The 27004-nt window shown below is 37.4% G+C and overlaps 1 protein-coding gene across 12 annotated transcripts in view; it reads right to left on the reverse strand.

Annotated features, from left to right (window-relative positions):
• Positions 1-27004, reverse strand: part of syne1b (spectrin repeat containing, nuclear envelope 1b) — a 137673-nt gene that overhangs the window by 35933 nt on the left and 74736 nt on the right. For 7 of the 12 annotated variants that reach the window (XM_084394069.1, XM_084394067.1, XM_084394066.1 and 4 more), the window contains 43 exons: positions 26241-26578; positions 25964-26108; positions 25641-25859; positions 25144-25412; positions 24595-24760; positions 24136-24291; positions 23835-23987; positions 23535-23717; positions 23249-23386; positions 22952-23137; positions 22751-22873; positions 22209-22391; positions 21383-21526; positions 20279-20467; positions 19321-19461; positions 18670-18789; positions 18422-18583; positions 18099-18293; positions 17411-17575; positions 15971-16162; positions 14507-14641; positions 14276-14376; positions 14032-14209; positions 12130-12261; positions 11706-11855; positions 10583-10792; positions 10396-10497; positions 9569-9688; positions 9191-9391; positions 8925-9098; positions 7973-8104; positions 7612-7808; positions 6545-6677; positions 5711-5893; positions 5412-5561; positions 5038-5214; positions 4310-4465; positions 4061-4216; positions 3766-3936; positions 3543-3676; positions 2698-2902; positions 707-889; positions 461-607 (listed from right to left, as the gene is read on the reverse strand). In XM_084394069.1, the coding sequence (XP_084250195.1) occupies positions 461-607; positions 707-889; positions 2698-2902; positions 3543-3676; positions 3766-3936; positions 4061-4216; positions 4310-4465; positions 5038-5214; positions 5412-5561; positions 5711-5893; positions 6545-6677; positions 7612-7808; positions 7973-8104; positions 8925-9098; positions 9191-9391; positions 9569-9688; positions 10396-10497; positions 10583-10792; positions 11706-11855; positions 12130-12261; positions 14032-14209; positions 14276-14376; positions 14507-14641; positions 15971-16162; positions 17411-17575; positions 18099-18293; positions 18422-18583; positions 18670-18789; positions 19321-19461; positions 20279-20467; positions 21383-21526; positions 22209-22391; positions 22751-22873; positions 22952-23137; positions 23249-23386; positions 23535-23717; positions 23835-23987; positions 24136-24291; positions 24595-24760; positions 25144-25412; positions 25641-25859; positions 25964-26108; positions 26241-26578 (7194 nt within the window). The remainder of the gene's footprint in view (positions 1-460; positions 608-706; positions 890-2697; positions 2903-3542; positions 3677-3765; positions 3937-4060; positions 4217-4309; positions 4466-5037; positions 5215-5411; positions 5562-5710; positions 5894-6544; positions 6678-7611; positions 7809-7972; positions 8105-8924; positions 9099-9190; positions 9392-9568; positions 9689-10395; positions 10498-10582; positions 10793-11705; positions 11856-12129; positions 12262-14031; positions 14210-14275; positions 14377-14506; positions 14642-15970; positions 16163-17410; positions 17576-18098; positions 18294-18421; positions 18584-18669; positions 18790-19320; positions 19462-20278; positions 20468-21382; positions 21527-22208; positions 22392-22750; positions 22874-22951; positions 23138-23248; positions 23387-23534; positions 23718-23834; positions 23988-24135; positions 24292-24594; positions 24761-25143; positions 25413-25640; positions 25860-25963; positions 26109-26240; positions 26579-27004) is intronic. The other 5 variants (XM_084394071.1, XM_084394065.1, XM_084394063.1 and 2 more) reach the window with 3 other exon arrangements.

The following is a 27004-nucleotide window of genomic DNA, read 5'->3' on the forward strand; positions in this document are numbered from 1 at the left end:
AGAAAATAGAGTATTTAAGCATTCAGATCAAAAGGTCTTTAACATAACAACAAATAGTGTCAATTTCATCCAATATTTTGTCTTGGACCACCCTGACCCTGGGTTATTTTAGTATTATTTATCTACTACAATAGTATTTATTGATATTTTAATTTTGCTTTTAATTACATTTTTCTTGTTAATTTTAGTTTATATTTTAGTATTTTTTTATTAGCTTTAGTCCTTTTAATTATTTTTTAAGCTTTATTTTTATTTCAGTTTTAGTAATTGTAATACTTCAACTTCAACTTATTTTATTTTATTTAGTTACCAGCTATTTACATTTTTCATTGAATATTTATATTTTATTTAAGATTTATTTCAAATAAAAAAAGTTATTTTAATAGTTTTAATTAACAATCACAACACTCAGCCCTGATCTCGACATATTAGCATAATTGATCCATTCCGGCTTGCATACCTTGAGTTCCTCCATGCGGTTCCAGATCAGTGACAGGTCAGATGAACCGTTGGGATCCTGGCCTTTCAGAACCTCCTCAGCTTCCACGATCCAGCAGGACAGAGAGTCCAACTGTTCGTTAAACGTCTCATAGTCCCGAACTCCAGCCTGGGGAGAAAAAAAAAAAAAAAAACCCTCAGTACCGGACACTAAAACGCTCTCATACGGCACTGAAGCGCTCTGATATTTGTGATCCTCTCCACCTACCTGCAGCGCCACCTGCTGTCTGCTCAGGCTCTGCTCCACGGCACTGAGACGTTGGGTGAGGGACAGGTGATCAGACTGGATGGAGGCCACAGCCGATGTGTCCACCTGCTGTTTGAGCTGCGCTCCCAGCTCCAATAAAACCTGCAGAGACGCCTGGATGGGAGCCTGAGAGCGCTGCAGCTCCTGAGGGAACATGAGAGGAAAATGATTCTACATTCTTAATCAGGGTGAATATAAAACATAAAACTTTACAGTAGTAGTTCAGAATTCATGATTAGTGCACTAAGTACACACTTTAAAGACCATTTCTGAATGGTAGATTTAGAGCTAACAGACACAATTATATCACTGGTTTTACAGACAAGGCTTAAGCCTAGTCCCAGACTAAACTGTATGTTTAAGATGTTAAACTGAAAGCAGCTTGCATTGACATATCTTATAATGTCAGTGCCATTGTTTTGTCTCAAGAAGCACACCATTCAAGTTTTTTTCGAAGACACGTTTATAAAAGCTGCTTTTATAGATGTGTTGAACTAAGGCCTAATCATGGCTTAATCTAAGCCCTGTCTGTGAAACCAGGCCTTAAAAATGTTGTATTAAATATTGAGATTAACTTGGAACTAAAATAATAAATTATGTAGAAGTTAAATGATGTCTATAGCACGGACAACAACGTTCGAAAGGGGGGATTTGTAGCATCTGGACCAATCAGACACACATAAATTACTCATTATATTTAATGAATAATCCAGCAAACTCACTCTCCCAACTTCCCCCAAAACGAACATCCCAAATGAAGCTGACACACTGGCAGAACCCGGTGTCCTGTTACAGGACACATTAAGACTGATAAGACTTTTTACAACCCCAAAAGGAATTTGCAGAGAGTTGTGACTCTCTTAATTCTTGCTGAGAAAGAAAAAGAAACCCTTTTAATCCTATATATTACCACAAATTTTCCCATCTCATGATTTTCCTCTTATGTGGTTTGGCCTATGTACTCTTTTAAACTCTTTTGGATTAATGTTTCAGACTTGCATACTATGGTTAGCCAAAATCACGTGTAGCATGTGTAGTCTCTATAAACTCCAATCTTCGTTAATTTACATTACATTTTGCTTGAAGATCTTGAAGATTTTTTTTGTTAAACATCCAATCAAATTACATGTTCAAAGGCCTGCTTGAACAAAGGGTCCTTTTTTTAGTCCCTTTCTGGAATCCAGATGTGAAGATGATGCTGAACTAGAAGTTTTCTAAGGACCCCCAAGCTTGTGCCAGACTGTGGCCTTGTCTTTCCATTCACCAAAGATCCTCTGACTCACACTGGCTCTCTCTCATCAAGACAACATCAGCAAAGATCAACTGGAGCCTCAACAACTTGCATCAGGACAGTTTAATTCAAATGGGCGAGACATGCAAGTATCAAACTTAGTCTCATTATTTGATACATTAAGTATCCTTACCCCTTTTTAAGAAGGGCGTGTTATAACTAAACTGATGGTTTGCTCAAGGCTGTTGATCTGCTGAATTTCAAACAATGCTATAACTTCTTGCTTTCCTGTATTCTGCTTCAGCTCCCTTTCCCTTGGAAAACTGTATGCATGTATGTGTGTGTATGTTAGAGAAGTTTAAGTTAATAGTCTAGTTAATAAAATCTTTTCCATGTCACACGTAAAGTTGTCCTTGTCTCAAGCTCATATACTGGAGTCCCTAATCATAGATTTTGACTACTGGCTCTTAGTAGTAGTGTAAAATAAGAAAGACATTTCCCATACCCCGGAAATGTACATTTCTTAGAAATAATAAACAATTAACGCTGAGTGTTCACGGCACAAACAGGTTAATTGATTGTAATATTAATTAACGACATTAAGTTAATTCTATTAACTGATCCAAATAGTTATTATTGATTATTCATATTTCTTAGAGCTAATTTGCTACATACTCATATTCACATGCACACACAGACAGGCAATCTGAGTTTCACTCACAGCACAGTCTTGAATCCAGGTGGACACTTCCTCCTCAGTGATGTCTTTGTGGCTGGCTGTCTTCAGCATCTGGTTTGCTCTCTCCTCGAGTGTCTGGACGCTGGAGTCACTCTGTCCATAAAGGTCCTTATAGCTCTGCCAAAGCTGCAGGAGACCCTTACTGCTCTTCAGACGCTCCACGATCTCCTCCTGTAGGCTGTTCCACCTGCATACCACAAAACACACACAGAAAACATTGACATTACAGGTTTAACTTCATTTAAAGATTACCATATCAGTATGCCATGCTATTTACATGTTTCTACATGCTCCTTTCAAAAATACCAAAGTACTACCATGATTAATGTTCAAAAATTGTCAACTGAATTGTCCTTTTGACAACAAAGACATTTATAATGTAACAAAATATTTCTATTTCAAAGAAATGCTCTTCTTATTAACTTTCTATTAATAAAAGAATATTAATAAGTTATAGATGTTTCTTGAGCAGCAAATCATCATATAGAATGATTTCTGAAGGATCATGTGATACTGAAGACTGGAGTAATGATGCTGAAAATTCAGCTTTGTCATCACAGGAATAATTTACATTTTAAAATATATTAAAAATATAAAAGAGTTATTTTAAACTGTAATACTATTTCCCGATATTACTGTTTTTACAGTATTTTAGTTCAAATAAATTCAGCCTTGATAAGCCGACAAGATGAAACATAAAAAAAAATATGTTTAACTTTTGACCAGTATATATAAGAGAGAGAGAGAGATTAAGGTATTGTATTTATAGAAAAAAAAAAAAAAAAAAAAAAACACTGATGAAGCGTCAAATTTAGCACCACATGCACCTGGCGTTGATGTCTTTTAGTGTGTTGTTGAGAGTGTCAGACACAGACGGGTGACACTCCTCCAGAAGCTGATGTGTAACTGATCCAAACTTCCTCAGGCTGCTCTCTTGTTTCTCAAGCTCCTCCTGCAGGTTCTAAAGATGTCAGAAGAAAGAATAGGAGTCATTTTCCCCCTTCAGATTCATAATTTGCAGAGTAATAGACAAACAGGAACTTGATTTACCTGTAAACTCTCCACCTGCAGCCGTGAAGCCTCCAGAGATCCCGTGAGCAGACGGTAGCGGGACACAGAGTAGCGTCCCTCCGTCAGGTAGCCGTTGATCTCTTCAGACGCTTGTTTGTACTGACTCCACTTGTCCTGGAACGACTTCAGGCTGATCTTGAGCTGCCCGATCTGAGACAAACACACACATAAATACATCAGTTAAGTTCTCTTCAAAACCTTAATTTCAAACTCTAAGGCAGCATTAAATTATGGTCGAATTAAAATGAAATACAAATGAAATAAATAGTAATACCAGGTGGTCCAGATTGGCCCATGTGTTATTCAGGGCTTGTAGAGACTCCATGACAACAGCACAAGCCTCGTCTGTCTTGTTTTGGACAAGAGCACAGGCTTGATCCTCCACTTTCTCCAGCTCTCTCTCCTTCTCTTTCACCATCTCCTCCATCTCCTGTTACATGTAAGATAAAACAACAAACAATCTGTTTTGCGGTGGTGGGGAAAGCCACCTCACAGAGGTCATGTTGAATAAAATAAGACAAACCTGACAGTCTTTGAGTGCGTTCTGCACGGAGGATAAATTCTCAATCCTGTGTTTTCTCTTGAGTCGGTCCTCCTGAGCGTTCAGCCATGCCTGAAGACCCTGAACTTTACCCTCATATTCAACCCAGGATGCCAACAAGCCTTCCAGATATTGCATCTGAAACAACAAAAATTAAATATAACAAATGACACCTTTATGCTATTTTACAGTATAACCCTCAGTATAAATCAATATATAATTATTAGAGAATTCACAATTATTATTACTATTATTATAATTAATAACGAAATAATAATTTATTATTAATTAAGATAAATTATTAATAAATTATATAAATTAATTAAAAAAAGTAAATCATATTTTTCACCCCTCAATAACTTGTTTTTATTGAAGAACATACAGTTCTTTATACTTATGGAATAACTAAATGAATTATGGTTATTACAGTATATATAATTATTAATAAATGGTTATTAGTAAATTATATAACTTAATTCAAAATAAAATGCTAAAAAAAATCAAGATGTAAGCTAAAATCCTATGTTTTCACCCCTCAATAACTTGATTTTATTGAAGAACATACAGTTTAATCAGTGCAAAGCAATGCGAGATTTCAAATGTTTAATCTTACATTTCTTAAAAGTATACAAACTGTAAAAAATTCAGAATGCAATGATCTTCATAAAATCTGTCTGAGAAGTGTGTAGAAGTATAATCTGAAGTCTCACTCTCTCTGTGATGTGTGTCTGCAGTATCTGCCAGTGGCAGTTCATGGCGCCAAGTTTCTCAGCGAAGTCAGTCTTATCGCTGCGTTTGCTCTCCACATCCGCACCGCTGATCTGGAGCACTGACTGATTCACAAAGTCCACAGTCAGCTGTTTGCAGTTGACGTCCACTCTGAAGCCCTAGAGAAGTAGTGAAAAACAACAGTATGTAAAAACATACACTCCACACAAATTAGGCTAGTCATTAGTAATTAGTCTTCTGACTATCGTCATAAAATCCGGTCTAATGCAGAGCACACATTCCGAGTATGGGACACCATACTTGGCAATCACATTTTGATGACTCTAACTGTGGTAAAACTGAAAAATGAAGTCACCTTGTATCGCTGCAGGTACTCCTGGATGACCTTTGACCCAACAGCCCCTTTGAGATTTTCCTCATCCTCTTCTATCACTCTCTCCATCAATGAAATCCAGTTCACAAGCTCAGCGATAGCGTGACAGGATGCCAGCTTATCCATCTGAGACTAAAACAAATCAACAATATATCTTTAAAAGACAATAGACTAAGAAAGATCAGACGGGTACTATGAACCTCAGAATCGAAATTAATCCTATTTGTTGGAGCAGATTAGCCTGTTTAGAAAGCGGCATCCGCAGAAGAGCTGGTCTGTACCTGGTGGAGCTTCTCTTGAACAATGGGAATGCGGGCGAGCAGTTCAGACCACTGAGAGTCCAGACGGGTGAGTTCAGACCGCAGAGACACGGTGTCCATCTTCTTCAGTCTCAGCAGCTGGTTTCCCTCGTTCAGCACTGAGGCCTTTAGACTGGAGCGAGTCTCCACCTCCTTACTGAACTCCTGAACACAAGAGAAGACAACACATGGTACTGTCTATATAGTGTGGTTTCCAGAATTACTTCCATAATGGACATGCAGGGATTTAAATAATGACACAAATAATACATATTTAATTATTAATAATTATTCATTAAAGCTTCTATTGAAACTATTTTATCATTGGCAAAAACATTAAATTGTGAATATTATTATATAATAAAAAAATTATAAGATAATATTATTACAAATATGGCCCAAGATGCTGGGTTAGGCTCCAACAGGACAAGCAGTTTCAAAAATGAATAAATGCGTTTAGATTATGGATGGATAAACTGGCATTTGGATAAATGGATGGATTGGTGGTTGGATGGAAGATGAATAAATTAATGAACAAATAAATAAATAGGCACCAGCATCCCCACAACCGTACACAGGACAAGTGATAAAAAATAAAAATAAAATAAATATACATATATATTTTAAATCAAGTTAAATTCAATTCAATTCAATAAAAAATTAATTAAAATAAAAAATATAAAAATAATAAATTAGCAGCAGCTTCTTCAATTCGTGGGCCAGTATGGTTCTTCTGGTGAGATTGGTTGACCAAATGCATCAACATCATAAACACATCCCATGTTTGTGATTTATTAACATTTAAGACTAACTAACCAGAAAAGCTGATAGCTGGTCTTTAACAGTCTCCAGTTCCTGAGGACCAGCAACAGTCTGTGTGTTCCAGAACTCCAAGCGTTCCAGAGCTTCCTGTAGCCAGCGACTCAGTTCAACAGACTCATGCTTATACCTGTGACAAATAACAAGCACATATCACCATGAAGATTAAAGAATAAAATCAATAAAACAATGAATTTCAGTCTAAGGGCCCTATCTTGCATCCAGCGCAATTGACTTTGTACACCGACGCATGTATCATTCCTATTTTGCACCCACGTACAGCGGACTTTTTCCTCCACAGACGCACGTCGGTAAACTAGCAAATGCATTTGCGCTCCCGGAGGCGGTTCAGCGCAAAGAGGAGGCGTGTTCCGGCGCAAACGTATTTAGCAGGTTTAGAAAACAATTCCGCCACTGACCAGGAAAAACCTAGTCTAAAGTCAGTGGCGCGTTGCGCATGTTATTCATATGCTATTTTAATACACTTTGCTTATCTCATCTATAGACGCAGCAGTTCTCATTTTTAGAAAACCATACATTATTACAAGGAAAAATATTAACACATGAGAGAAATCATTGTTGTGTCCATGAAGATGTGAAAAAATAGGCATAATTCTAGCTTACACATTTACCCAAATTATTATATACCTGTTTAACCGAAGCTAATTTGGGTGTGTTTCTCCATCCCCAATGTCACTTCTCTGTGTTTTACGGCCGTGACGAGAACGTCGGTCTCCTCGGCTGTGAACCGCTCCTGGCGCGCGCCTGGCAAATCCGCCGTTATAATATCAATCCGCAATGAAACAAGCGCGCCTGCTCTTAAAGGGAATGTGAGATGTCGCTCTGATTGGTTTATTTCACGTTACGCCCAAACCACACCTATGAATAATGAAGCTACTTCAGACCAACCCATTTTAGATTTGCGTCGGGCGCAAGAGTCATTTATCCCACTGGTATAATAGCAACAGCGTCCAAGACCCGCCCACAAAGTTACTTGCGTTTCGCGCTTGATACTTGCGTTTCAGATCGTTAAAATAGGGCCCTAAAACTCTAAAACCCCTGACCTGGTTGAGTGCTTCAAGATGGATTCCAGGTTGTGTAGCTCTTTGTTAATCTTGGTGGAGTTGTTGAGCCAGTGTTCGCCCAAAAGAGTGAGCTGGTTCTCCAGGCTGGAGCAGCTCACATCTGACAGAAGATGCTTCCCTTCCTCCAGCACCTGATGCAGCTTGTTTTGGTTCTCCATCAGACTCGCCCTCAGGGCCTTAGGTGAAGTTCATGGAAGGTAAATTTGGAAAGTTGATCACTTACAGTAAGTCTGGTATTATTAGAATATCTATCCTAATACACTAATCATACCCATGTTGCCAAGTTACTCCAGATATCTCATTTTAACATGCCTGAAGATTCATTACTTTTATTATGTACCTGATAGAGCTCTATTCTTTCCTTCAGTCTCTCCTCTGTCTCCTCCACCAGGCCGACCCTCGGCAGACTGCCCTCCACAGCCTCTAGCAAACGGTACAGGGTCTGATAGTCCAAAACTAGACGACTCCATGTCTGATAAAGTCACAAACATACAAACAGATAAGTATGCAGGAAACAGTTCCATACTTTAAAATATAAATGCTACTATGCATATATTCATAAATATTTGGGATGTGCCCGAAGCCGCATACATTTCACAAATTTCACTTTCCTATTCGCGATCACACGAATCATATAATATTTAATATCAACAGATATTTGTAAATGACATTAAGGATCTGTTGCGCACCAATCCTCAGATCGTCCTGTCAGTCATCTCTCCGTAATATCTTCACGTGATAAATGAAACTGCATGATGAACTGCAATGTAACCGACTACCGCAGAAAGCCTAACCATGTCCCTTCAGGGGCTCCATAGAATGCATTATTTACTTTTATTCATTTTCTGTGCCTTTCTGAATTCGTATTTAGGCTTCGGGCACATCTCTAATGTGTATATGTGTGTGTGTATATATATATTTATATATATATATATATATATATATTTCTGTTATCATTTAAATATATATTAAAAATGCATATTCCAGTGATGGCAAGGCTGAATTTTCAGCATCTGTATTTTCAGTGTCACATGATCCGGCAGAAATCTTTCTAACATGCTGATTTGCAGCTCAATAAACATTCAACATAAATGTTGAAAACAGTTGTGCTGCTTCATATTTTTTGTGGAAACTGCAACATTTTTGGATGAATAGAACATTTATTTTAAATAGAAATCTTTTGTAACATTATAAATGTCTGTAAATGTTGACTTTTTAAAAAAACCTTGCTGAAACCCCAAACTTTTGAACAATAGTGTGTATATATATATACCGAATAAAAATTATGTTACCTCTGAGATGCACTCCAGCTCAACTCCTTTTTTGTGCGCTTGCTTGAGCACATCCTGAGCGCGAGCTAGCGTCTCCTCCAGAGTCTGACGCTCACGTGGCAAAACAAAGGCACTAATTTTCTTGTAGAATGTCTCAGTGAGGACCATGTGCCACTCCAAGCCTTGGAAAAATTCCTGGAAATTAAGCATTTAGGGACACATGTTGAAGTAAGGTTATATACATATTTTTCACGCACACACAAGACGTGTTTAGGAGTTTGGTGTACCTTGTGTTTGTCTAGAAGGCTGTGCACGTCCTCTACTGAGCTGGCAATCATCTTCTGGTCAGCGGTCATCTTATCCTGGGCCGTGTCCACCAGATCAATAAGATCTTGCAGAACTCGTTCATACTGATTCTTCAGTGCCATATTCTGATTCAGCCCGCTCCGTCGAGAGCCCACCGTCATCACCAGCTCCTCATAAGCATCCTGTCCAGCACACACATGGACAACTTTGAGAAGACCCAGGTATTTCAGGTCTTAACCATTATATTTTAGGACTATATTGTCTGCTTCTCTTTTTTATAATAATATAGTGCACAAAAGTGAATGTAAGAATAAAAGTGTTTATTTTGCCCATGTTGATGCCAATGATTGGTCGTGTACCTGTAGCTTCAGCAGCTCATTGGTGGAGAACTGGTCCGGGTGTAGCTCCGCCCCTCTGGCTTTCAGCTCTGTTATTCTGTGCTCAAAGTCTTTCAGTGTCTCTTCTACCTCTGCAATAGTCTGTCAGAACAAAAATGACAAGAGTTCACAGTGATAACTAATTTTTAATAAATAAATAATTTTTGTAAATTGAAATAAAGCTGAAATAAAATATAAAAAATGTATGAAAAGCTTTGAAATTAGCTTAAAGGGCTCGTTCACCCAAAAATGAACATTGTGTCATCATTTACTCACTCTCAAGTTGTTCCAAACCTGTATGAATTTCTTTCTTCCGCTGAACACAAAATAAGATTTTTGAGGACTATGGGTAACAAAACAGTTGATGGACCCCATTGACTTCAATAGTATTGAAAAAGTACTATGGAAGTCAATGGGGTCCATCAACTGTTTGGTTACCAACATTTTTCAAAATATCTTTTGTGTTCAGCAGAGGAAAGAAATTCATGCGGGTTTGGAACAACTTGAGGGTGAGTAAATGATGACACAATTAAAAAAATTTGGGTGAACTATGCCTTTAATTTGAGGTAATAAAATTACTTTAAAAGTAAATTACTAAAACTGAAAAAACTGATATTAAAATAAAAAAAAAAATTCAAGCTGAACAGCTTTTTTTTTACTAAAATTGACAACAGCACTTTACAAAATGACCATAACTTAAACTAACATTAAAATGAAAATTTAAATGAAAGCTAATTCAATATTAATGAATACTATAATGGTATATGAATAATACTAAAATGATACTGATATACAAAAAAATGTCTTACTTCAAGTTGTTTAGTTGTTGTGTGGTCAAGAACTCCTGCCATTTTCTGGATAACCTGGAACTTGCTTTCACTAATCGCTGTAAAGAGATGCTGCAACTCCGTCTGAAAAGAAACAGGAATTGAGACGATGTTGCAGTGTTGCATTCATGTACCGAACTGAATGGTGCCCATCAGGCCTGATTCCCACCTGGAAAGCCGTGAGCTCCCGCATTCTGCTCCGCATGGTGTCACAGCGGCGGTCCAGAGCCGAGTCCAGGGCTCCCAGGCGTCGCGTCAGACAGTCCAGAGTGTCCTTCATCAGGGTCTGCTCTTCCTCAGAGAGACCCACAGAGCTGGCGATCAGGCCCTGGCTGTGGCTGGCCACCCCGGTCACCTCCGTCACTTCTTTTCCCAATGTCTGCGAGGCAAGCAAAAAATATAGATAAGATATTTATAAATGTGTTTCAGTTAATTCTACAGCTCTATCTACATGTATAGTTTTACTTTTCACAGTTAGCAGTGTTGTTAAAAAACCTAAACGAGAAATGTTCCCTTGGCAACAAACTCAAATAAATAAGCTGAAGTGCTAAATTTATTAAAACTAAAACTAACATGAAAATTTGCGTAACTGTTTTCAACATTGATGATAATAATAATAAACGTTTCTTGAGCAGCAAATCATCATATTACAATGATTTCTGAAGGATCATGTGACACTGAAGACTGGAGTAATGATGCTGAAAAATTAGCATTGCATCACAGGATTAAATTACATTTTAAAATATATTGAAATAGAAAACTGTTATTTTAAATTGTAATAATATTTCGCAATATTACAGTTTTTTGTATTTTTTTATCAAATAAATGCAGCCTTGGAGAGCATAAGAGACTTCTTTTAAAAACATAAAAAATCTTACCAAACTTTTAAAATGGCAGTGTACGTTTATATACAAAGACACACACATACACAGACATATATATGTGTATATATATATATATATATATATATATATACACATACACATACACACACACATAAATTATGTAAACAAAAACTTTTGTGTTAGATGCGATGAATCGCAACTAATCGATTTGAAAATAATATATAATAATATATATAATATATAAAATAATATAAAACATAAATATTCTTTAATAACATAATTAATAGTTTTAATAATAAAATTTATGATGATATATAATATTATATTGTTTAGTGTAAAATGTCTTTTATATAAAACAAACATCCGGAGAACTGAATGTGGGTGAATATGATGTCTCAGATAGGAATCAGATATTATCTAGCAAAATTTGCTTCTCAAAGTTTAGACCTCATAATTGGACAGTTGTGTCTCAGCGTTCTCCGTCAGCAGCGCAGGGCCAGAAAACAGTGTGTTCTCCACATCATCCACCCAAGAGGAAGAGGCTGTGACTGCTGAATAAAGCTGCTGCTCCATCAGAATGACCTCGCGCTCTGTGGCCTGTAGAAACAATAACACATTATACACTGTTTAGGACACCTACATACATGCTGATATGATAAGCTGTCAAGTTAAGCAATAGGTTGTGCATTGTAGTGATTTTACCATGGTTAAGGGGTGTAAACATTCATAACAAGTACTACAGTTCTTTTAGCTTAAGTGTAGGCTGTTAAGGAACTAGGTGCATTAATACAATTCAATTCAAGACTCAATTGTTGTGTCGTCACAACTGCATGCATCAAAGCACCATAAGTGTTTAAATAAATGTGTCTACCTGAGGGGTCATTTCCTTTATTGTCTGACTGAATCCATTGTGCAGGGACATCAGGCTGGACTTGTCCTGGACGTGAGTCTCTCTCTTATAAACCGGGGAGGCAGTCTTCACACAAGCAGTTCTGGAGTAAAACTGTTAGAAAATATAAAACGTTTACGAAACACTCCAACAGAGAGGGTTTCCGAGTATTACAACTGTGCCACAGTTATGCAAGATCTTTTGCATTCCCTGAAGGCAGCCAGGCCGTAAAAAGAATAGTGCTAAAGTTTAAAGTAAAATGATAGTTGAGAACCCAAATGCAGAAAAAGGGAAAGAGAGACTGATATTATGCAACATAGATTGATAAAAAGATTTATGGGATGAATGCCAAGGTCATAGGTTTGATTTCCAGGAAACTAATCAAATGTATGCCTTAAATGCAATGTAAGTTGCTTTGGATAAAAGCATCTGCCAATTGCATTAAATTTAAATGTATACTCACCGTATACAAGTATATATTGTAAATGTATAGTTGTTAGGGGTGGGAGAAAAAAAAATAGATGCATCACGATTCTCTCTCCAATGATTCAGGATTGATTCTGAGAATAGTTTTTAACCGCGGATGCGCGATGACGCTGAGTGTGCTTTGGAAACACCCGTATTCTGCTTGCTTCCAATTCCTCTCACACACACACACACACACACAAACACACCACACAAACCTTACATAAAATAATCTTTCATAAAGTTTGGAAAGGTTGAAGCGAATTACAAGGACATTCTCGGACTTCATTGCACAGGATATGCATTGTGAGAAACGTGGGCTTTGCTTGACGTTATACGCTTGCAGTGTGCGGTCTCGCCCGCCGTTATTTTCCTTACAAATGCTGTTTATGCATCATTCAAGTGCATCATTTATGTCGTTTGGAATGCAGTGGGCTTGCATGCGGCTGTGTGCGACTCCGTGTAAGTGGTTAAATGTACTTGCGTCTCAAAATGCTTTTATGACGTGAAATTAATGTAAACACAGCCAGTTATGTCTTAAGGGATTGAGACAGGACAAAAACATGTTATATTTCAAAAGAGATCAGTGCATTAGTGTGAATGCAGCTTATTAGATCCCCCTCTGTCTATGATGTCATCAGTAATAATCGTGCCTGACGAAGACCCTTTCGGTCGAAACGTTGTTCATTTTAATAAATCCATGGGAGCAGAAGTGGCAGTGTGCCGATTCTTGTTTATTTTGAGTTTGAAGCTTCATTTGATCGAGCACCTGCCAAAAGTTTTTGAATGTGCACATAATTTCTTTTTGAAATCAGTAATAATCAAACGACAATAAAGCTGAGAAAGAGTAAAATCACTCACTGCTCTTGAATGGAAAACGTTCAGATACTCTACTGAAAGCATTCTTTGTTAATTTCTTGTAATATGTTATGCTTTGTTCCTCTTTATTATTTAGGCTACTACTTGCTTTATGTTTTGAAGCTATATTAGCTTATATATTTAAAATTCTTAACATACAATTGATTAATTACATTTTTTAATTTGTAATTATTTTGAGAAAAGTACTTATCATTACATATTATGTAATTAAATCAATACAAAAGATTTTGAGATTTTCAAGTTGTAAACTAATTAATAAGAAAGAAAAAGCAGATCAAGATTGGTCTTGGAATCGGATCGGATCTTGACGTGCCTAAACATTCCCACCCCTAATAGTTGTATACTCATTAACTGAGAGACTGCATTGAATGTATGCACTTTCACAAATGCATTTGTCACACTTTACAGCTAATCAGCAAAAAAGTTGAAAGGTGATTAAAAATTGCTGACCTGAAATATGCATTTTAATCTAAAATCTTAATGTTTTGGTCAACTACTCTAAATTTGAGCGATGTGGATACTGTAAAGAAATCAGTGTACCGGTTGTTTGCTGTCTTGCTCCAGGGTGTTCATGAGGAGCTGTAGTTTAGTGACCATGTCTTTTTTCAGACTTTCCCATCTCTTTCTCCTCTGCTTTTTCACGGCCTGACTGTCTCCCTCCAGCTCTATATCAGGGGACAGGGTCTCCGTCGCACTGCAGAACATTTGACAGACAGAACTGTAAAGAGAGAGTCAATAAAGGTTTGAGGTCAAAATGAAAGAGAGAAATGCAGGTTAATGGTACCTGGCTCTGACGGGTGATGCTTGTTGGGTGAGTATTTCCTCTCCACGACTTGCTACAGATTTCAACAGCTTCTTTTGCTCTGCAAGTTGCTCTTCAAGCTCCTGAATGAACATGATATATTATCGTTCCTGATTCAGCCAGATTATCAACCAGATTCAGTCCCACTGGGGGACACAATGTTGATAGTTCTAAATATTTTGATCACTCTTCTTCTTGTGAAATGTTATGTACCTTCTGTTTCTGGAGGGTGTCCTGGTGCTGTAGGCTGCGTGTGGAGCGGGCCTGGGCCAGCCAGTCCTGCATGTTTGGACTCTGGGACAGACTGGAGTCTGATTCACTTGAGTCTGACGGTTCCTGAAGGGAATCCTGCGGGAGAGAGACAAAGCAAACATGAGTGCATACAGCGGATTAATAGTCTTGAATACCGCAAATACCTTTTGAATTATAATATCAAAAGATCATACAATCATGAATCAAATCATCAGTCATCATTCTCATATTTGGCAATATTCTTGTGAATAACAGCAGGAAAAGAGGAAGCCATGCATGAGATTGTGGTATTCAGACCCAGAACCCAGTGCTGCTGAATTATTCTGCACATGGAGTGACAAGAAAAAAAAACCTATGATGTAATATATCATTATTACACATGATGTTTGAAGGCCTTTCAACTCCTCCCAAATTAATGTCGCCTGCAGGACATAAAAGACAAAACTTTTAGAGAATCTCACAAAAAGTGCGTCAAATTTTACTCAGAAAGAAATTATCAAAAATGATATTCAAATTTTATTTTAATAAAACCTATTCTTTTATTTTATTTTAATATTTAATGTAATTTAATTATAATAAAACCTATAATAGGTTTTATTGGTTAACATTAGTTAACTACATTAGTCAACATAATAATGAACTGCACTTTTACAGCATTTATTATCCTTTGTTCATGTTAATTTCAACATTTACCTAATACATTGTTAAAATAAAAATTTGCATTTCTTAACATTAATGCACTGAAATAACATGAACAAACAATGAGCTTTTGTATATTTTATTAACTAATGTTAACAAAGATGAACAAATACAGTAACAAATGCATTGCTCATGGTTAGTTCATGTCAGTTAATACATTAACTAATGTTAACAAATTAAATCTTATTGTAAAGTGTTACCAAAATCTTTTTTTTATTTTAACATGGATTTTACTTTAATCCTGGATTTAACTGTACTTACAAAAAAATTACCTTGTTTACTTTAACATACAGTTTTTTTGTTGTAGAAAAATTGTTTTAATATAAGATTGTATAATAAAAAAGAATGGTTTTGTTTCATTCCTCCTCACGTTCAGAGATGGTGTTAATAGTGGATCAAATATTTTATAATAATAATAATTATTATTATTATTATTTTATGAAAGATGCTATATAAATAAAATGTATTACTATTATTATTATTATTATTATTATTATTACTACTATTATATACTATTTTAATGTTTTGGCCATGGAACTTGAAGGAATTTGGAGCACCATTTAATACAATGATATTTAGTATATACATAAGGAAATCATTCAGTATCATGACATATATATATATCAAAGCAATATAGCGCTAACATCCCGCCTGAGTACTTTTTTAGGGTTTCCAAATGAACCTCTAGAACAAGTTTCCAGCCTTGATCCAGAGGTCCAGTCTCACCTGAATGTTGATCTGCTTGTCTTGCAGCATCCTCTGCAGCTCTAGCAGGCTGCCTTTCAGCGTACGCAACTTCCCGGAGAGCTGCTCCGCGTCCTCCCTGTTCTCCGGTCGGCCCTCCAGCAGAAGATTCTCGCTGTGTCTGGAGAGCTCGGAGAGAGCCAGCACCTTCTCCTCGATTTCCAGCAGCATGTTCTGCAGGAGCAACAGGAGAGAGGCCAGCTCAAACATGGTTCTGCAGCTCTCATCCCAGGACCTTACCAAACACCTACATTATCCGTAATCCCTCACGTGCCATGCTCACAGTAAACATGCATTCTTGAGGATAACAACAAGAATGTATGAAAGTACTTCAAATTATATCCCAAATTCACTTGAAAATTGTCTACACAGTGCATATGCTACTAAAAAAATTCAAGGTGTTCCGCTTTGGGACATCTGCCAGTTTGTATTTATGTACAAAGACGAAGCCCCACCCCTTTCACCACTAATGCTGCAGTCACCCTCATGAATATGCAATAAGAGGTGGAACAGACTTCAAGTGAGCACCAATCCTCTCACAGGAATCCTCTAATATCCTCAAAGCCAACTGTGAACAGTGTTACGCTGATACATTTGCATAATCTGATTATGGGTCGTGCCACAGACGCTTAAGAATCAATCCATCTGAATGCTCAGAGGTCTTTTAATACTGCCGTTTACGGATAACAAAGTATCCTGTTCTCTGAGAGGAATTAACAAAAACTCATTCGTTTAAAAACACAAAGCAGGCCTTAATGTCGATAGATAATAAGTCAAGTCAAATCAAGTCAAGTCACCTTCATTTATATAGCGCTTTTAACAATATAGATGGTTTCAAAGCAGCTTTACAGTGATAATAGGAAATTAAAGTAACAGAGATTTTGTCTTTACAGCAGCTCTAGAATAAAGATATTGTCCAGCTAAAGTTAGTTTTTGATTGATTCACCATTGCAAAGATCATTAGTTATTAACTTAAGGGCCGCTTACACGACACTGTTTTAACTGAAAACAGAAAACTTTTAATGTGTTCTGACCGTTCATTTGCATGACAACAGTGTTTGGTGGCTCGAGAAATTTTTTGAAAAACTTTATCATCTCCGTGTAAACTTCAAAAACATGAATCTGTGAAAACGGTGACGGTGTGCACATGCATATTATGTGTTATGTGCGCAGGCGCGTAGTCTTTCTTTACAAATTGACATTGCCAAATTATTTGTCTGGTCTGCATAATACAGAATTTTTTGTCATTTCCGTGTATCCATGCGAACTGGAATCATTCTGATAACGTTTTATCTGTACAGAGGTAAAGGGAAGGTGGCCTTCACAGGGGAACACAAAATAATGCATTTTCTTTTTTAGATTAAACAGTAAATCATAAATAATTGTAATATTTTAGTAATCGGCAGTAGAGGGCGCTCTAACCTGACAGTCTCTGAGTTGCTCTTCCATGTCTTCCGAGTCCTGAGAGCAGGAAGTGATGTTACCACGAGTGCTCCGCAGCCATTGGTCCAGCTGGTCTGCCTGGTTCAGGTAGCTCTGTAAAGCCTGCGCCTGCTGCTGCTTTTCCACTCGTTCACTCTGTCGCTCCTATACACATCACCATAAACATCTATGAATATCTACTGAGCATCTGTCAGGACTCCCGGCTGATCAGCCGGGTCTGTCTTTGTGTGTTTTGTGGTTGCTGTTTATTATGTTCGCCATGTGCTCCTTTGTTTGTCATGTCTTTAAAACCCACTCGTTTTCTTTGCATTAGTCTATGCCTCACCTGTTGCCATCACAGGAATTATTTACATTTCAAAATATTAAAATAGAAAAAGATTATTTCAATCGTAATCATATTTCACAATATTACTATTTTACTGTATTTTTGATGTTCACCAGCCTTGGTGAACATACTGTAAGAGGCTTCTTTCAAAAACATAAAGAAAAAATTCTTAGCAACCCAAACTTCTGAACAGTTAAATAACTTATTTTACATTATAACCTTATTTTCTTTGTATCTTGTGTAGTTTTGAAATGTAAGTTATTAAATGTTAACAAGGAATGTAAACCAAGCTTAATTGCTCACAAAAAAAAAAAAAAAATATATATATATATATATGTATACCTCAAGAAGTTGGCGTTTTCCTGTAGCCTTCATGTGTATGGTGGCCATCCTCTCCGCTAGCACAGTGAGTGTGGACTGCATGGCCAATTGATCCGAAGAGTCCGAGTCCACGACATCAGACATCAGCTCTTCTGTGAAGCTGGACTGAAGCCCATCTATATCATCCTGCAGTCTGACGATTTCCTCCATCTGATTCTGGAGGAATATGGCAGTATGACGGTTTTGTTTTTGTTCTGCATCCATATTCTTATAAAGCTCCTATTTAGCTGGAGCAAAGGCAACAGAGAAAATCCTTCAGAACTTCAATTCTACAACAGGCTCACCTGATATAGGACCATTTGTCTGTCAGGACTGAGATCATGCATAGGGGGCTCGTTTAATCTGGTCTCGATGGACTCCATCTTAGTAGAGATGGACTGTACAGATCCCTGATAGCGCTGTTGCTTCTCCAGAGCCTCGTAGAGCGTCTTCTGCTTTTCACTTATCTGCAAAACACGAAGATAATCACAACTCAAAGACCGGATTTTAAATACTGGTGCATCTGACTGTTGAACACAAAAGACCAACGTACCACATTTTTCAGGGTCTCCCACGAGCGCTGAAGATCATCTAAACTGGCTACCGACTCCAGCGTGGGATTGTACAGCTCCTGGAGGGGAGCTCTGGTGAGAGTGGCTCTTCCCATGGACATCTACATTTAGGACAGTCCAAGAGAAAACAATGCAAAATAAAATACATCATGTTAATGTGCTACAAAAGTCACTGCACTGCTGTCTGTCACAGACTTGCATTGATTCAGGTTTAAATTAAGGGTGCCGTATGTTCAGAAATACTTAGAAATACTGCCTTAGCAACTAACTGAAATAAATAAGTTGAGGTACTAAAATGACTAAAATATAATAAAAAAAACATTTAATTAGTGAATCATTATTTGAATGGACTGGACTTCTCTATTAGTTTTTTACACAACAATTGACAATGTAGCACATTACTATACATACATTATTGCATTCTGTTTCACATACTATTTCATAAATAGTATGCCATATATAGCATACACCATGCAGTAGACAGTACGTTAGGCTTTCAATCCAAACCCAATTTTCTTTAAAAATGTTTTGAGTAAAATTAAGGTGAAACTGATAGTTGCAAAAAGGCAGCAGGGGAAATGTCTGCGAGAAATAAGATCAAGCACCAAATGCTTTGCCATTACTGCTAATACCTTGCTAATGGCTGCTTCAGTGTTAGTGACAGGAGAGGGAGATCGACAGAAAGCAGGAGAGCAGATCTCACTGCTGGTGCCCTCCTCCCCAGACTCCTCTGTCACAGGAGACAGGAGAGACTGACAGCGACCAGCCGACATCTGACAGCATCACAGTCAGAGAGAGTCACAGAGCAGAAGATATTAGTCAGTCAGTTCACAGAGCTGTAACGTTAAGTGATTATGACATGCAAAGATCGCTGAGAGATGAGAAGATAAAGACCGTTCAGGTAAGAGTTTTATACTTTTTTAAGAGTTGTTAAGAGTTTTTAGAGTTAAAAACAAAAAAAATCTCAGTACTTAAGTGTTTTTCAAAATACAAAAATATCTAAAATAAGTTGCATTTGCATTTAATAAATATATTTTTAAAAGCAAAAGTGTGTAAAATAATGTATGCTTTGTTTTCAAGGAATATATTCACAGAATGTTTTGTTTTTCTTGTTTTCTTGTTAGATTTATGCTTAAAACATGCTAAAAAGGTAAGACATTTATGGTTTTATATATATAAATATATATATATATATATATATATATATATATATATATATATATATATATATGTTTGTTTTTTAAGCCATGCCAGATTATTTGGCCATTTTCATGGTGAAAACTGTACTTGTTATAGTCATTAAAATATAAAATAGAAACTAAAGATATTAAAGATCCATTTTTTCTTGGATCTTATGTTATTTGTTTCTCAAGTAAATTGACCTTGTTTTAAGGACAAATAGGATGATATCTATATATAAGACAAATATTCTGATTAAATGATTAAATATGATTAAAAATGGCTTTTGTAGTGCACTCAATTATTTAGAATACAAGAACAAATAGCAATCACTTTTTGAGACATTTACTACTCTAGTTTGTTTGCTTATCCCACGATTATACTGGCGCACCCACGTTCAGAATAACATACCGAGACTTGTGACTGGGTTTTTCTTTTAATAGCATCACCGTCCAGTTCCTCCAGACTCTCGTTCAAACTCTCTGCATCACTCACTGTCAGGAGAGTGGTGGCGTGTTTAGCTTTCACCGTCAGCATCTTACACTTGGAGTTCAGAGATGCAATCTGCTCCTGGTAGCCCTTAATTTTCTGGGCCAGTTCCTGTTTAGATAAAAAGAAACACGAAAAAAGAAACAGGAAAGATCAGTATGGCTAACCACAAACAGAAGTCAACAAAAATGAGATTTGAGGACAGTAGCTATGTTTCCATTCAAAGTCGCAAATTTAACTTGTATGTAAAACTTTAATATATAATAAAGCAACGTTTCCACCCCATGTGTTCAAGAGAACTACAGTAAATCATCACTTCCTGGAAAATTGGCGGAAAATATCTTTAATATAAATGAAAGTTGCTACAATTTCTCTTTTTTCATCATAACTGACTTGCGCCTCAGAGCGCGCAGATGAAACGCAACAAATACAGTTATGTTATCTTGCTTTCCAAGTTTATGTGCATATCTTCTTATCGGATTAAAAAATAATACTCCTAAATTGGGCGCATACGTTTTTTATGTGCATTTTTTGAATTTATGCACATCTTGGCATTTCCATCCAGGTTCTTTTAAGCTATAATCAAAAATGTGCATAATAATTGGTGGATGGAAACATGGCTAGTGTGACATCACTAAGGAGAATATACGTGACACCTCATCAATGTTGCTATTGTTAACTAAAACTATTAAAATATTTTTTGGCAATTGAAATAAAGCTCAAATAAAATAAAATAAAATAAAATATAAATATTAGATGAAAACCTAAACTTAAATGAAAATTAGAAATGTTGTCTTGACTGAAATAAACAGAAATGTGTGTACTAAAATTACCAAAACTAAAACTGAAATAAAAATAAAGCTATATAGAAATATATATATATATATTTAAAAGACAAAAACATGAATGTTTAATGAAACTTTACACAGACACAAAAAAAAATCTAATTCAAATATTAATAAACACTATGACAGTAATATTAGTAAATACTATAATAGTATAAATAATACTAAAATATCACTGCACCTCATGATGATTGATTTGTGCCTGCAGCTCTTGGATGTTGCTGGTGTTCACAGGTTGGTCCTGAATGACTCGGTGAGCATCTTCAATCATGACCTGCAGGTTTCTGACTTCCTGTTCATACTGTTCATACTGCACCACTGCCTCCTAAAACAGATATCATACACATGTATTTTTATATCATGATGAGTCCTACTGGATTTCTATTGTTCTTAAATTGGGTTAATTGCTACACCCTAACCTTACCCCTTAACTAACCTCTTTCAGACACCTGAAATATTTAAATGCAAATTAATACACAATTTAGTTCCTTTACGAAGCTGTTACATCATGTAGATTTTAGCCTGGTGTTTGTGGGGACATTTAATATAGCAAAACCTGACCCATTCTAAAAAATAACCCTCTGAATACATGCCAAATTTATAATCATTTCTTACAGATCATAAAACCAAGACAGCATTTGTGCCTAATAAACTATAAGCACTCAGGATTCATGATAATTTATGGTGTGTTCCATATGTACTCGGAAGTTGGAAATTCCGAGTTCTCAGTAGGAACTTTTAACTGGAACGCCCCCTCAAGTCTGAGTTCCGACTCGGAAACAACAACCCTGACTTCAGAATCCAAAATATCTGCTCAGCGCATCAACAGTAGTGAAACAGTAGTAGCACTTCTGTTTGTCTGTGCCTCAATAAACTTGTGGTGCATACAGTACTATCCAACCTTTATCTGTGGACATGATTCTCCAGCGTTATCTGTCCAAAATACTGTTTGCATTCCACAAGAGCAAGCACAACGAATGCTTGCCTGGATGCGTTTTCCGACTTACCTGCAGGATGTTGCACTGCTGGATGGCGGTGTGCTGCAGCTGACTGGCCTCTTGTTGCAGATTCAGAGCAGTGCGACAGATGGACAAACTGGTCACCACTTCCTCAGGGACTCTTAGAGCGCTATGACACTCCTGCACGTCCTCTACCTGCTGTTTGAAGCTCTCCATGTCTGCCAGCAAACGCTAAAAAAAAGAAAATAATCCATTCTAAGAACAAAAATTGCTTCCCTTCTTTCCACACTAAAATACTGTATTTATAGTATGTAACAAAAAAGCACAGAAAGCGCTCAAAAATGAAGCAGAAGAACTTTTCTGTTACCAGATCTTTAACCATGTAAACTATAGCCAGACACATTTAAGAAAGCATGGGAAAAGAGGAAGAAGGACAAGCTGGATTAAACTAACTACTAAGCCACTGCTCCATAACTAAATTTAAACTTAAAATACATTTTATTACACATATCTATAATGCAGGTAGGCTGTGCATGGAATAATAGGGCTCAAATAAATGATGTATTCAGGATCAAAGCAGATAAATGTACCTGTCTTTGAGTTAGTTGTTCTTTTAGACTGAGCCGGGCCAGTTCAGGAGACGTGAGAGTGGCTTGAACCTGCTCCAGAGACACATGCAGGGCCTTCACTTCATTCTCAAACCTCTCCATGTCCTAAAAGAAAATACAAAGTCAGTCATGCTAAGTAATAAATATATTTAAATCTGAAGAAGGAGGAAATCGTGCTCAAACCTTCGCTGCGTCCTGTAGACTCTGCAGTCGTGATCTGATGCCCTGCTCCAGCTCCTCAGTGTGACGGCTCAGTTCTGACACCTGCTGTCCCATGGCCTCCACCTGCAGCGTCTCAGACAGTATCTCCACCTTCTCCTGCATGGCCTCCATGTCACCATGGAGCTCACGCGACTCACGCAGAACAGACTGCAGGGTCAAAAGAAAAGATTATTAACTGTTACAGTAGACAACTGATAATTGCACCAAAATGGACTTAAATGTTATATACACATTTGACTTGTGTGCGTTGAAGTTCACCTGATACATCCTGATCTGTTCTTGCAAGTGCGAGGAGGAGTTCCAAATTATGTTGGCCTTCACCAGGCTCCTGGCTCTGTCTGTCCACTTCACTATGAACTCAAACATCTCGTTGTACTCATCTAAATGTGCATCCGCCTTATGAGAAAAAATACATCACATCACATACAATGTTTGAAAGACTCTAATACAAGTAATAAATGAGCAAATAACCTGGTTTCAGTGAGATTCTGTCTTATTAGCTGAATGTTCATTTTGTCTATTAGTAAAACATAATGTATCTTACCTTCTTCAACCATATAGTCTTATATTCAGCCAGTCGAAGAGTGTGATGATGGATCTCTCGTAATTTGGCAATTGCATCAGCTAGCTGTGTGGCTATCAGAGGGTTGCGGCGCCCAAAGTCCTGCACTGCGGCTTCTAGCTCAGCGAGATTTCTTCCGCAGCCGTCAAGTTCATCACAGAGACGCTAGAAATACAGCAAGGAGTTCAAGTACTTTATAGTCATTCAAGGCAGCGGGCATTTGTTTACAGAAAACACATTAAAATGTTATCAATATAAAGATTATTAGGATGCAACACTTACTCTGGCCTCATCTTTGGCCTGGTCAATATCAGTGGCCTTTTCCTTCAGAGTGGTAGAGATGGCCTTCAACTTTTCAGACACATCATGAATTCTGGAGTTGAACTCTTCTTTGATAACTCTGGTCTTCTGGATGTCTCTCTCCTTGGCTTGAACCTTAAGGTATGGGTTAATTCATTTATATCTTATATTATGAAGTGTTAGTAAAAAGGGTAATATTGTTCAAAACATTGGTTGTCTATGATTTAGTAAGAAACTCCCAATTAATACACTATGAAAACAATAAAAAAGGGTAATTATGTACCTGGTCCTCAATGGATCCCAGTGCCAGGGACACTTCAGCCAGCTGCATTGAGATCTCGGATGGTAAAATAGTGAACAGGTCTAAGTATTTACTTTGCTGCTGCTCTGCAAGCTTGTCCACGTTCTGACGATGAGTGATCAGCTCTCCATGCATCACCTGCACAAATTTAAAATACAATTAACACAAACAAATTCATTCTACCATTCTATTTACATACTGCCACTATAGTATGTATACTGTGAACAATATGAAAATATTCTATATGCATGCAAAACCAGAAACACTACATTTCTTGTAGTATCAAGAAATACTGCATTGGGTACTGCATCCCACAATGCAATGAGCTCAACTTCACCTAATTAAACATGCAAAATTGTGTCAATAGTGTAGCATACTGAAGTTTGAAAACAAAAAAATACAGTAGTGTTGGATACTAAACCCTGTTTCATTTTTTTTCACCTCCAATTCTTGTGTGAGAATATCCAGATCAGATGTGGGGTTCAGCAGGAGCTCCCTGGAGTCCTGGATCCAGCTCTTGACCAGACTCAGTCCTCTCTCCACACCTTCCCTGTCCGATAATTCCTGCTGGACCCGAGCCTTTCCTGTCCTGGCCTTCTGCAGGAAACTACAAGAGACACAGGTTGTACACATTAGCATTCAGTCAATAATGCTGGTACAGGCTAATTATCAGCATTGTTCTGTTCAAGCCATTAATTGGAAGCAAACTACACTGACATTAAACTGGTTAGCAATCAATCGCTTTTTACCATTTGCACAAGCTACAAATACATTGGTTACTGTAGACAGTTGAATTAATAGTTTCACTAAAATCGTATAAAATATATGTCATCATATTGGTATTAGCAAATCTTAGTGATGCTTGAAAAAAACAGTGTACTCTTTTCTTTGACAGGTTTTAAAAGTACTAAACAGATTAACATATTTTGCACTGTACATAATAATATTTTGGTGCTGGATTTCATATTGGTTTGGAGAAAGATTACACACCTCTCTAGCTTATCTTGCACGGCTTTGATCTCCTTCAGACTTGGTAATTGCTCATGATCAGCAGTTGGCACAGACACCTCCACATCATGTAGCAGGCTGAGAGCGTACTGTCGTAGGAGAGTTAGAGAAGACTGCTCCCTCTCTAAGTCCTGACTAACCAGCTCGTATTGGTCCAGATGTGACTGCAATGTGGCTTTGGAGGCTTTTTCAGCTGTGCAATCAGGAACACGGCCCTTCAGCTCTTCTGTTACAGCTCTAACCTTCATCATCTGAAAAACAAAGTTGTCTTGTTTAAAAAACTATATAATTATTTGTGACATTAACCTGTTAACCCAAGTGATTGTACCATTAAATTTGATATATATTCAATATACCATTTCAAAGCATTTGATTTGTGATTTAAATGTTATTATTACATTTTCTTAATTTGTGTAGGGACAGAGCATCATAAAATGAAATGGGGAGTCCAACAATATTGGCCACAAGTGAAACTGCACCTTTTCCCTGAAAGTTCTCCATTCATGAGCCGTGTCCTCCAGCACCCTCTCTTGGCCTCGTGCTACACTGCGTAACCTGGTCCAGCGCTGCCATACTGTGGTCATGGATCGACTTATAGTGGCTTTACTGGCGTCACTTCCAATCAGCTCTAACTGGGACGCTTGCTCTTCCAGACCAGTCAACTTTTCTTGGAAACTGTTCACCATGGATACTAATGACTGCAGGCCAAAGATGAAGACATTTTGAATTGGTTTATCATCATGTAGACAGTTGAATAAGTTTATTTTCTCAAGAAAGAGTCAATATGGCATACTTAGCTCACCTTATGACTCCTGAGTTTCTCTTCAGCTTCCTGGCCCGTTGCAGCCTTGGCTGTGGAAAACTCTGTTAGCTTCTTCTCTGCCTCATTCATCAGCTCAATGACTGTCTGTCTGGCCTCCTGATATGAATTCCACTGGGCAACACAGCTGAAAAGGTCACATTATAACTACGATAAGTAGTCTTTATTGGCATCAAACTTGGGTCAATTTACAATAACAAACTCTTAATATATCTAAGAGCTCAAATGTTCTGGAAAACTGCTGTGTTCCAAACTGTACCTGTTTAAAATGTCTTGGTGGCACTGCAGCTGGTCTCTGACCTCCACACCTCTCTGCTGTGCAGACTCCACACTAAGTCGAAGCTGCTCTTTGGATGTAGGGTTGACCAGGTTTTCAAGTTGAGGTGGCAACGATTCCAGCTCCTCAAGAACACCCAGGAACTCCTGTTCAGTGGCCATGATATCTTCTTGTTGCCTCAAACACTCCTCATAGTTCTCCACGTCCACCCCGAGACTGGCCTGTTGCAAGAAGCCCACAGCGTCCTCCAGCCACTCACATGCTGTTTGCATTCTGGAGTGATACTTCTGACACAAGCCAAGAGCTTGCTCTAATGTAATCTATAAGAGAAACAATTGGATTCATTAGTTAATAGTAAGCTACACTATTAAAAATAAAGGTTTCAAAAGGTTTTATATGCCATAGAAGGACCATTCCCCCAAGAACCGTTCATGGAACAGTTCTTAAAAGAACAATTTTATCGAAGTGTGTAGAACTTTTTCCACTATAAAGAACTTTTTGAACAATGGAAAGGTTCCATAGACATTTAAGGTTCTTCATGGAACCATATATGCCAATAAAGAACCTTTATTTTTAAGAGTGTAGGGTAACCATTGGTTGACTAAGAAACTCTTGCTGGCTTAGCTTATTAAGAGGCATGGTAGGCACACCAGAATCCCATGTTGGGGCACAGTATCTAAAACACAACATAACGGTGAAGATATATGCAAAGTTTTTGTGCATTAACTAAGAGTCTTCGTTGAATT

This window comes from Rutilus rutilus (assembly GCF_951802725.1).
Source record: "Rutilus rutilus genome assembly, chromosome: 21".
NCBI lineage: Eukaryota > Metazoa > Chordata > Actinopteri > Cypriniformes > Leuciscidae > Rutilus > Rutilus rutilus.